Raw genomic sequence first — 12911 nt, forward strand, 5'->3', positions numbered from 1 at the left:
CACATTTGCCATCAGTGACACACTCACCTGAAAGGGGTGTTACATATATGCATGAATGCTGTGTTTGGTTCAGATAAGGTAAAATGTGTAAAGTCTATGCCTTTCAGATTAGAGTTACTCAGTAGTAAGTCTCTTATAAGCCTTTAAACCAGTTTTCAGCTCACACAGATGCACAGAACAGCAGATTTCTGTGATATTTTACATAATTAAGAAAACAAAACAACTAGTCATGACTCTCTCTCAAAATAGTTACACTGTTATGCATTAAGTTTTGCTCATTATTTTGTCAATATCTTGTAATATACTTTGTTTTTTATATATGAATCTAAATTATTCTGACAGTCTCAGTGGCCTTATTAAAGGGGTCATATCATACATTTTTCCCCACAATATTTTCATACCTTCACTCTGACCTTTATTAAACATTTGTTACTAGCTATACCCTTAAGACTTCTATGTAAATGCTGTCTTCACATGTGAATTGAGTAACAATGCTGACTCACTGGTTTTGGTCCAAAATAGTTGATGGTGCTGCCCCATCCTTCAATAACAGCCTCCTTGCAAAGCCAGCATTCTTAGTTATCAACTGGAATAATATAAACTTAATAATAGTAGCAATCCTACTTCCTCCATATTACCTGACTGTAACTGAATGGGCTGTGTAATGAATAAGCTTCATTGATGTGTAAATTTGTATAGATTTGTATAAATTATGTACATTTGGGCAGTCAGGTGTTAATGTATTTATAGGCTACTTACAGTAGGACATCACAAAAACAATGATTTTAAAAAAAAAAAACAGTTTTAGAGCTTAGATTCAATAGATGGTCATTTTGGACTGGTGAAGAAATTTGAAGTTCTGCAATTTACAGTATACTTACATTGTACACTGAACTGTTTTATTGAAGCAAATTTTATTTTTTATATCTGATGTTGGACTTATAGAAACATTACAGAATAATATTACAGCACTAAGTAAGTTTTTGGGAATAGAATAATAACATTGTTACTGTAAAAGTATGATTAATTGAATGCACTGTAAAGCTCTTTGGATAAAATTGTCCGCCAAATGCCAAATGTAAACTATAAACATTACATTTAAGTTTGTATAGACTGCAATCATTTTTAATGAATGTCTGTGTTAGAGTGTGTTGAAGACTAACAATAGCTATCAGGTGGTTTTTCACCTAAACACATGGGCATATCTAAATATTATAAACACACGTACTGTACACAGCTATGTAGGCAAAGCAGATGGTTAGTGACAGATGTTAGCAGAGCAATACCATTAGCAGCAAGCACAAGACTCTGATGTCATCACTGTCGCTGCACTGTTAACATAGCAATATCTCAGCAGGCACCTGCAGCGCTTTGTGCAGGTCTGTGATTAACAGTAATTTAAGCTGTTGTTGTAGCATGACGGTGCATGACTTTGTGTCTGTAACTTCTGTGTGAATCTTACAGCACATGTATACTGTCATAGTTCTTTTTTTTTTTTTAAACACACAAAAAACATACAATTACCTTTCATGCAGGTTAATCTAACTACAGTAGATCTTTTAAAGAAGAAATGACTCCCATATGACTTACCATTTCTTTCTTTTTTTCCCCCATTGAGCACCAAAAAGTGATGTTTTTGGCCCTAATGGGTGCTAATGTGTGTCATTTAGGAGCTATTAGCATGCTAGTAATAGTTATAATTATGATAAATAACATTAGATTAACTATCTAACATTATTCAACTATCTTCAACAAGGTCAAGCGTTTAAAATTATGTGGAACAATCCTAAGAATCACAGCACACTATTACACAGAGAGAGTTACACATATAGGTACCATTAAACATTAAAGCATCCTAAATGTTCTTTCTCATTATTTCTCATAAAAATTCCACAGAATCCCTTTAAATTTAAGCCATTAAAGAGATTCTGAGGAAAATGCAAAGAGCAGTAGCACTTTCTTGTAATTTAAAACAATCCAATCTCTGGATTGCCATGGAAATGTGAGTTATATTGAAGGGTGACTACCTAATGCTCTGTTTTGCCCATTGGATAATTTTTCAAGGGTTCAGAGTCATTGTTAGTATCACGGTTAGAAAAAGACTTGTATGTCTTTTCTGTGCTCATAATAATTAACACATTTTGTTTTGTTGAAAATAATCTGCTGAATTTCTTGTTGCAGAGCTCATTGTTAAGGTTATCCAGCAGAACATGGGAGGAATCAAACTGGAGGACTACAAGAAGGTGTGTGTGTGTGTGTGTGTGTTTCTGTTCTGATTATTAGATATACATTAATACTGATTTGGTGCAGTAAGAATGCCTGAATGTCTATAACAGACAGCATGCAGCTTATATACATTTAGACATCGCACAGATTTAACACTTTGAAGAATTTGTCCCATCTATACATTAATGGCTGTGTTTGCTTTAATATCTCATCAAGACAGTGCAGATTTAATCCCATCTGTTTACACTGGTAATTCATTAACAGCTCTGTTTACATTAATATAACCTAAAGAGGGGTATTTTGATTAAAAACCGTGCAGAGTCTCATGCAGGAGCACTGCATTCATCACAAGACACACGCGTGTGAGCATTTAAAAAGCAGCTGGCTGTGATCAAACAGCGCACGGGTAGCAAATTTAGTCAGATCTGGGTAATGCCGGTATTTTTTTAGCATCGGTCGGTGGCTCTTATAATATGTTGTACTGAGCAGAGATTCTGTCACACTTCTAGCTTATCGTGGCTGCACCTGTGCTGGACAAACGTCTTTGGCTGTTGCGTTTTAGTTTATTCAGTGTCTCTTGTAGGAGCGCTGTGTTTTGTAGACGCCATATAAAGTTTAAAAGATCAACATTTAAAAACGCGTCTTGAAGTGAATTTGTCATTTAAATTTGACCGCCTTACAAAGGCATGCCACGGGAACGTTAATATACATTGCAGAATCATTGTCATTTAGAAATGAGATTGCATGTGTGTCTGAATCGAGATCGCGATCTTTTAACGATTAATCGTGCAGCTGTACTGTGTATATATACACAATGTAATATCATTAGTGTTCATAGGTAATCGTATATAATGTGGTTCTAACACATACATTTTCGTACGTTTGGATAGACATCCAAACGTAGCTACAAAATCAACATATTGACAGCATCTAAAACCCTTTTACATATGAACAAATAAAGCACAATGTATTGAAGCTGCAAAATGCTCAAGGGGGTCCCCCTCGGTTGAATGGCAAAATGCTTGAGAGGGACCCCCGTCCCGCGTTGAAGTGCTCAAAATGCTTGTACACTGTTAAATCTAATTAGTCAACCTTACTTAAAAAATCTATGTAAATGTACTTATTTGGCAGTAAATATACTTATTTGGCTCAAGTAAAGTGAACTAGTAATAGTCCACTTTACTTGAGCCAAATAAGTATATTTACTTGATTTTTTTTTAAGGCAAAAGTTTTCCTCATTTTTTAAGTAAAGTCAACTTAATACATTTTACACTAGGTCCTGTTCACATGGCAAAAAGTCTTCATCCCTAACATAGACACACACACAAAGCACAATTACTTATAGTAATTACTTCTCTGAGGTGAATCACAACATTACAAACCTTGATTTGAAGCAAAAAAGTATATAAAAAAGACAGATGTACAAGACTGTGTTCATAAAGTTTTTCATGTTTTCTGGGAATAAACAGCAGTCCCATGATGCATTGCGAATGACGTGATCAAATAAAAAACAATGTAAAAATTATTCAGATATAAACAAATATGTAAGTAGTTTGAGGTTGTAGTGAGACAGTTTGGATTGCATCATTTACAGTGCAACATGGGAGTGCGGTTGCTGCAGAGCTTTTTGCTGCGGTTTGTTTGCCATGATACTCTAATTGGTGGATCTTTCCTTCAGGATCATGGGTAGTGTATTTATTCACTATAAATTCTGCTATTAAAAATGATTTTTCAATAAAGTGGATTGATGGCATCAACAGAAGCATATACCTTTGATTTTACAATTTACCCTAACTAACTCTAACCCTTACCAGAATGTTGTGCTCTATTGTTTTTAGATAAAGCTGATTATTGTTACAATAGGCCCTGACCCAAACCCTAACCCTACCCTTAAAAGAAAACGTTTTGCATTCTAGAGTAATAATAATAAAAAAATATATATATATATATATATTTTTTTTTTTATTGAAGAATACTTTTGCCTGCTAATGTCCCCAAAGGGAGGTTTTGTCAGATTTAGCTCACTTCTGATTTATCTCCAAACTATTGCTAAGTATGCACACACACACACACACAAATTGTAGGGTTCAGTATCTATCCAAATGTACAAAAATGTGTACACTTTACGAATGAATATCTACGAATAACCTACGAAAGAGTTCACTTTGTGTCATATGTGATCACATGTCCTAATCTCAGTTGTTTCTTTCTCTTTACCTTTGGCGTGCACACTAATGATGTCTCTTCAACCCAATGGCAAAGCAGCCAGAGAATGTTGTATTATTGCTTCAGGTACTGTTTAATCCAAACATCTCTAGTGACTTACAGTTCATGGCCCTTATTTCATGCTCACATACACTTTCTTTCATTCTGTCTTAACTCCAAAATGCCAGCATGACAAGCATTGTTCCTTGTGATGTCCATGGGGATGTCTGTTGTTCACTTTACATTTATACTGTACTTTTCATTAGCTGTTTCCATTAATTATTAGTACAGCAAGCAACAGTTTCCTTCTCTCCTCTTTCCTATTGTCAGGCTATCTACTATGAGCTTGGCTTCATAGTCCTGACAATTCTGGGGGTGTTGTTTGTGTTGCTGATGCCGATGGTGGGTCTGTGTTTCTGTGTGTGCCGCTGCTTTGAGAACTGTGGGGGTGAAATGCATCAGAGACAGAAGAAGAATGCTGACTGCCAACGAGGCTTCTACATGGCCACACTCATAGCTACCTCCATCTTCCTCAGGTGAGTCTTCCTCACAAACAGAGTTTATGATACAACAGTCTTTACATTTCACTTATAAGACTGAATTTGTTATGCAGAGAATAATGATGTGCGATGATGAGGGCGACTAAATGTGAATTTATGAACATATAAGATGTTAATATATATACTGTATTATACAGCCATTAAATGTAAAGGCAGGGCCGCTGCTGGTCAAATTGATGCCCTACGTGGAGCTCTGCGATCATTGGACTGGGGGGTGGGCAGGGGGGCTTTGCGCGAGGTGTGGTGCAAAAGTACGAGCGTGAGGCGACCATCTGGGTTCCACGACTGCTAGCTTGTCCTTGAATAACGTATAATATGTGAGTAAGAGCAGCCGAGGGAGTTTCTGGTTTCCCCCTAGGGTAAGATAGTGCCCCCTTGGGAGTTGGTGCCCTACACAGACTTGTGTAAGATCCGTATTTGGAGCGGCAGTTCTGTGTAAGGGATAATGAATAGTCAGATGGTCATTATTTCAAAATAAACACTTACAGGGTGATCAGGACCCCAGAAGTCTTGTATCACCCTCAAGGGTTTTATTTTGTGATAAAGACTAGCTGACCTTACATTATCCAGCTTATTACTTAACACATAGATATATACAGGTATATGGACTTGAAATATTGATTTAAAGTAAAAATGATTTATTATCTACCACAGCTTTGTATGAAATCACTTGCCTGGGATAACGGTCTATTATACAGTTTAGCGGTCATTATACAGTGCAAAAATATTTGACCACAGAATACCGTGATTGACCATTTAGAATAAAGTATTCCGGAGAGCTGTGTAATAATTGTATTTTTTTATTAAATGTTTACATGATTTTTGTAACACAGTCATGGAAAGGAAATTATTCTTTAGTCAGTTTTTCTAAAATCTTTTGTTACAGTTCAGTTTTTTCTTCGATCACTTTATGTTATGTGTGTGACAATAGCCAGAAATTCAGGCTTTTGGTGAATCCTTTTAGAGTTTTTTGCAGAATCTTCACCTAAATGGCACCAATGTTGGCAGCTGGATCTAGAAAGGCAATAGAAAGAACTATGATGTTAGGACACTTCAAGTTTATTTAGACAAGTTTAATATCAACAGGTCTTCACTCTCAGGGAAAAAAAAAAAGTGTTAAACAGTCAATGGTCGTCATTGGGATGGTACCCCTCAAGGGAACATTTTTGTACCTGTAGGTAGTTATAACTCATTTAAAACTCATTTACAAAGAATGTTTATTAACTCATTTTGGGTAAATAATTGTAGCCTAAGGGTCTATTGTGTACCTTTAAAGGTACATTTATATGTTTTACAAGTGTGACTGAGTGTGAGTCTGTAAATCTGCATAATGTTGATAAGCGAGACCTCACTAACTGACTAAATTCACACACTTCACACATTCATAAAAAGATACATACAAAAATGCTTTGTCTGTGATTAAAGAATGAAAACATATAGGGGAGACGGGGCTAGTTGACACATGGGGAAGTTGTCCTCATATCTCAGTAACTGTCCAATTACACAAACGTGTTTTTTCTAGCTGTTGTTTTGTACATTTTATTCGAAACGCCGAGTGACTATTTTCACTAGGGTTAAATAGCACCTGCCACACAGCACTGCCTTTTTGCACTCAAATAGTCTGGTGGAAAAACAGAAATTGAAGACAAGCTGCACCCCCAAATGTCACTGCACAGCTGTGGTCAAGTCAAGTAATTTTTATTTGTATAGCGCCTTTCACAACACACATCATTTCAAAGCAGCTTTACAGAAAATCTTAGAGTCATCATTGTGCAGTTTGATTAAATACAATTATTAAGTGTGTATAAAAAAATAAATTAAGTAATAATTGTATTTAGAAACTCAGTGAGCAAGCCGAAGGCGACTGTGGCAAGGAATACAAAAGTTCCATAAAATGTTGGTTAATGGAGAAAAATAACCTTGGGAGAAACCAGGCTCACTGTGGGTGCCAGTTCCCCTCTGGCTGAACAGCATGAATATAATACCAATATTACTTATTTATGTGCAGTACAAATCATGGTTTAAAATGATTAAACTAAGTGTTAAGGGTCAGTGTTTAAACAAAGATTTTGTAAGAACTGTAAGATTAATGACTAATGTCTTTGAAGTTCATCCTGGATTAACTGCAGAAGTTCATATAGATGCATTGCCCTTTGTTAGTTGGCTGATGAAGGCTTTTGTTGGCAATTTATTGATAGTCTATGTATTCCATTTTAAGAGTGTAGTCCATCATTAGACCAAGGTGAACGGCTTCGCAGTTCAACCGGCCGGTAATTTCGGTGAGATCTATCCTAAATCCAAGGTTCAGGCAATGGCATATGAATTATCCCATGTCTTATGGTTGGAGTTGGCATCAGTTCATCCTCTGAGGTCCATCGTAATAGACTGAAGTGATGTCTGGCTAGACTGAAGTGATGTCTGGCTGTGGTGTGTAAAGACGGTGTGGATGTGGTGGTTTGATTGCCCCTTTTGCCCTTTCTTTTTCTTATCCTGTTTCCGGTTAACACTCTTAATATTTCCTTTACTATAATACTATTTATAATAATAAATAAAAATTAATATAATGGTTGATTGCTTCGCAGTGATTTGGTCACGTGTGTTTTAAATGTTATATGTAATATTTTTGAAACTTTTTTAATTTTCATGAATTGTTTTGCTTTCATAATTGTTTTACTGTTTAAATAGTCTGAAAAGCCTATAATAAGCTGTTTAATGGCAGGTTCCATTGTGACAGTTTACCCCATATAGTGTTATAGCATAGTGGTCACAAGATCCATGAGTGTTTAACAAACTGTTTTTTTTTTTTTCTGGGCAAAAAATGTAAAATAATGTTAAATGGTGGAAATGTTAAATCATTTCTTTCTTTCTTTCTTTCTTTTTCTTTCTTTCTTTCTTTTTTTTTTTTTTGTAGCCACGACTTTAAGGAAAGTGTCTATACATAAATTGACCAAAAAAAAACAAAAACTTATGCCAATTTGTCTCACCTGTGTCTCACCTATAATTTAAAAGACTGAAAATATAAAAAATTAAAATGTAAATACAATTTATGTCAGTAAATAAAAATGTGCCGTTCTGCGTGGGGGGCTAATTTGTGTGCAAATATGAACAGTGATTCTAGTTAAAGATCACTATACTAATACAACAACTACAGCTAGACCTAGAAATAGAATAGAGGTCACAGACTACACTGAACCCTAATCATCCTATAACTATATCCCTTTCTTCTGTGTGATAAACACAATCCACATTAATATAGCCAAGCCCTGGCCAGGCTGTGAACTTGTGTGCCAAGTTAATAGTGACATTTTTTAATGAATGTTTTATTTTAATTTATTCACATTCAGAAATGTATTAACTATATAAAAAATTTTTAATAAAAAAAAACATTTTGAAGGTTTAAAGAAGAGTTTTTGGAGGTTTAAAAAGCTTGTACCATTGCTAGAGAGTCCAGTGAACACACCTGCAGTGGTCTAGAATGACTCACACAGAGACACATTCTCACATGTGACATTGATAGCCCTGAGTCTGTCTGGGGAGAAAGTCCCCTCTTTATTTCTGTCCCCCTATCTGTCCCCTTCTCTTTTCTGTGACAGTGCTGACAGCAGTTTCTTGGGTCACAATGGGCATTTGTGAGACATAGAGACTGCACTGTGAGTGTGTGTATGTGTGTCTTGATGGACTTACTGAGAGGTTTGCAGTAATTGTGCTGAATGAGGCCTGGGAGCAGAGAACATGACTGTGCGAATCTGCTCTCTTTACTCTTTTCTTTCTCTCTCTCTATGGCTTCCTTTGTTGAATCACATTTCCCCTTTATTAAATCTTTTTTTTTTTTTTTTTTTTTTTTACTGAGAGAGAGCGACAGTGAAAGAGGAACGATAGAGTGGGGGAAAGTAGAATGAGGTTTGTCTAGCAATAATCTGTAATCTGATCCCACAATTTAATATGTATTTGCACCACTAAATTAGTAAAGTGTGAGTGCCGGTGTACAGGCTGTGTGTGTACAGTCCAGGCCTGGTTCCAGATCAAAATCACTGATGGTGCTTCTAAAAATAGTGGGGGTGCTCTGTATAATGTGGAGATCGTAATTACACATTTTTAAATATATTAAATCATGTTTAAATGCTACTAAAATAACGTAAATAACAGGTTTTTTTTTTTTATGTACAAAATATTTATTGCTTCGTTTTATTCACATGATCTGTCGCTGAAAATGACAGCAAAATGCTGCGCGTGCAGATTAGGACATACTGATTTGCACAATCATACATGTTTATAAGTTTTGATGCAGCAATTGTGTGTTCACAAACTGCAGGGATTTTTGTGTGTTTGATGGGATTCAAGGAAATCTGCTTGCCAATTTACAATATTAGACTTACATATTCAATTGAGCAGAGGTGTACAATTGTTTTGGTATAGGGGGCACATCAGCCGTTAAGTAGAACATGAAAGAGAGAAGAAAAAAATGTCTGCATAGTTGTATCTTTTAATCCCAGAAGCTGTAGTTCACTCATGCACTCAATGAATGATGCACAATTTTCTGAAGTGTATTCTGAACCATTCTGCGATTGCTTGAAGTTTTGCTGCTACATTTCTATCACGTGTTAGTAAAACTGAATTAAGACTGAGTATAATTATTAATTGTTTATTTTTCCATACTTCAATGCAGTGGCAATTTAGTATTTAACACTCTACATCAGGAGTCTGGTTTAAAAGTAAAATAAAATATTCGGAAATTATAGATTCTAAAGGCTTATTTTAATGTTGGCTGAAAAGTGGACACATTTGTTTTATTCTCAGAACATTATCAACCAGTTTACACACTCATGGGTCATGATGTGAGTTTCGTCAATGTTTGGAATCCCATTCAGCACACAACTGAATAAAACAGGCTGCATGACACTGATAAATGATTACTGCCATAGTAACATTAACATACAGGTGTAAGTGACTTCAGCATTTTACAAATAACACAAAGAACAAACATATTCCTCTTCCATTTGGTTTTGCTCGCGTGTCCCCTCCGCATGCAATGATGCAAAAATCTATTGGGACTTTACTATAGTTCATCACTGAAAAGGTTTGCTTGCAGACTTGGCACTAAACAGCACATGCAGCATCACGAATGGACATGGAGTGACTGCATCACACTTTTCTTGGAGCAGAATATTACACTATTGAGCACTTTAAGGTTTTTTCTGAAGAGGAGAGAGAGAGCATGCACTCGCATGCATGGTTGCCATATTGCATAAATTAATTATGACATAAGATTAAATATTTCCTATTTGTGCAAGTATAAATCTCTGATTGGGGTGATGCAGCTATTATCTGGCAACCCTGAGCATGTAAAAAGCTTATGGATGCGGGATAGGTCCCAAAGCCAGATAAATGTAAGATCTAACAAAAAACGTTCATGATAAATCGACCCGCGGGCAGTGGTTTGCACTGGTCTGCAATTGAGGGTGCTCTAAGGTTCGTTAAGCACCCCCGTAGAACCGGGCCTGGTACAGTTACTTGTTTGTGTCACAAGGTGACAGGAGACATTTGATGCTATTTTCATATCTTAATGGCTTGTTCATCACTATTTAATGTAATTTATGTGTAAATGACTGAGATGATCTGGGAACATTACTATCATAACTCTGCTTTAATGTCTCAAACTGTTCTGAGATCAGGTATAATGAATGACTAAATTTACCAGTGTTAATATAACAACAGTACCACACTGTGGTTGGATGTTATTACTGCACGTCACTGACAGCATTATATTGCACAGGAATATTTACATTTATTAGGGATATTTGCTTCTTTTGCTCAAATCACCTTAAAATGTATATATACATAAAAGTATTTTTCAGGCTGGTATTCTAAAAAAAAGACATGCCTCAATCTAAAAAATGTTTGCTCTTTTAACTGAAAGGCAGGAATTTCTTGCTGCTGCCATATTGAGTGCTGTGATTTCTCCTATTCGTTTTTCTCTCCCTCCTTATGCTGATTATGATATATCAATAATCAATCATGAAATCCTCCCTCCATCAGAATGAGTGGTGTTTCAGGTGTAACGGGGCACTGACATGATAGGTCGCACTGTGTATATTCAGCTAGACTATCCACTCTGCTATAATTTCAAAATTTACAATTTGTCTTATTACTTCACCAACATAACAGAGTGTCATACCATGACTTGTAAGCAGTTGATTTGTGTGTGTTGTTTTGTTTGACAGTGTGGGAGTGGTGATCGCATACGCAGCAAACCAAAACATCACATCTCAAATCAAGAGTATGAGACGTCTCGTCAGCACCAACATAAGAGATTTGAAATCATTTGCCAACTACACACCAGCGGTAAGCCATAAACACAGAAACACACCTATACATAGACACTTGGTCATACACTTAAGCTAAATATATATATTTTTTTTCTCTTAACTTATAGCAAATAGACTACCTTGCCGCACAGTACGCAACAGCCAAGAACAAAGTACTATCAGACTTAGACAGTAAGTATTCTGTGTTTCTTTCTCTGTTTGTCTCTATGTCATTATACTTTATCCTGAGGCTGTATTATGCATTAATTTGTTTATTATCAATTTGTTTTATCAGATATCGGGCCTCTGCTGGGAGGACGGGTTCATAACCAGTTGGAGAGAGAGGTTGTTCCAGCTTTAGACAATGCTCTTCGCTTGACAGGAGGTACAAAAACAAATACATACACATTTGCACACAAACACAGAGAGCCCTGATTAGTGGAGTCAAAGGAACCTTGAGATACAGGGCACTTTCCAAATACCAAAATATTGAATATTTACCTACATGCAACTCTGTTATTACATGAATGTCCCCCATCATTGCAAAAAAATTACATTACTTAAAATTGTGACATCTACAAAGTAACATCATCTGGACCCCTTCTGCAGCATGGCAGGAAGACAAGTACATGGAGTAATCTTTCCATTTTCTCAATTTTTATAACAAATTGTAATGTTGACTGCATTCGTCAAGCTCAAGTACTCAACCCTGTTACCCAAGTTCAGTCATGACAACTCTCAGAATAAATTTAAAGGAATTTTCTGTAAGTTCAATACAAGTTAAGCTCAATGAACAGCATTTGTAGCATAATATTGATTACTACAAAAATTTATTTCGACTTGACTCTCCTTTTCTTTAAAAAAAGCAAAAATCTGGGTTACAATGAGGCACTTACAAGGGAAGTGAATGGGGCCAATCTTACTCACTGTTTCAAAAGTATAGCCACAAGACGTAAACAAGTATGTGTGTTAACATGATTTTAGTGTGATAAAATTGCTTACGAACCTATTCTGTGTAAAGTTAGATCCAATTTTAAAATTTTGTTACCATGACGAGTGATGACATAACTCACATGACATAAACCCTAAAACCACTGTAAAAACAACAATTTAAACAACTTTACAACTCAAACAATACACAAGTTTTAACAGAAGAATTAAGGAACAGTAAGTGCTTTGATAAAATTACCCTCCAAATATTGGCCCCATTCACTTTCATTGTAAGTGCCTCACTGTAACTTTGATATTTGATTTTTTAAGAAAAGGAGGGACAAGTCGAAATTAGTTTTTTTGGTAATCAACATTATGCCACATATGCTGTCAATTGAGCTTAACTTGTTTTGAACCCGAAATATATCCTTTAAGGTGTTATAATAGATATGACAGAGAGGAAGTATGAAGACTTACTACCACAAAATATACACAAATAATGCTGTGTTGTAAGCATGTGAGATACTGTATACAATTATACATACACACAATTATTTTGAAGCAGTTGTAGACAGGTAGTGCTGGGGAGGAGGAGGGTTTCAGAGAGAAAAACTCTTGTAGCATGCTGCAGTGGAACCTGCTTACATGCAAACAACTGAAGCAATTTAAATGTTAAACAAAGAGA

The 12911-nt window shown here is 35.8% G+C and overlaps 1 protein-coding gene across 1 annotated transcript in view; it reads left to right on the forward strand.

Moving 5' to 3' along the window:
- Positions 1-12911, forward strand: part of LOC127443662 (prominin-1-A-like) — a 73908-nt gene that overhangs the window by 19186 nt on the left and 41811 nt on the right. The window contains exons 3-8 of the mRNA XM_051702397.1: positions 2182-2243; positions 4492-4518; positions 4762-4967; positions 11213-11333; positions 11425-11488; positions 11592-11681. Coding sequence (XP_051558357.1) covers positions 2182-2243; positions 4492-4518; positions 4762-4967; positions 11213-11333; positions 11425-11488; positions 11592-11681 — 570 coding nt within the window. The remainder of the gene's footprint in view (positions 1-2181; positions 2244-4491; positions 4519-4761; positions 4968-11212; positions 11334-11424; positions 11489-11591; positions 11682-12911) is intronic.

Source organism: Myxocyprinus asiaticus, chromosome 7, assembly GCF_019703515.2.
Source record: "Myxocyprinus asiaticus isolate MX2 ecotype Aquarium Trade chromosome 7, UBuf_Myxa_2, whole genome shotgun sequence".
NCBI lineage: Eukaryota > Metazoa > Chordata > Actinopteri > Cypriniformes > Catostomidae > Myxocyprinus > Myxocyprinus asiaticus.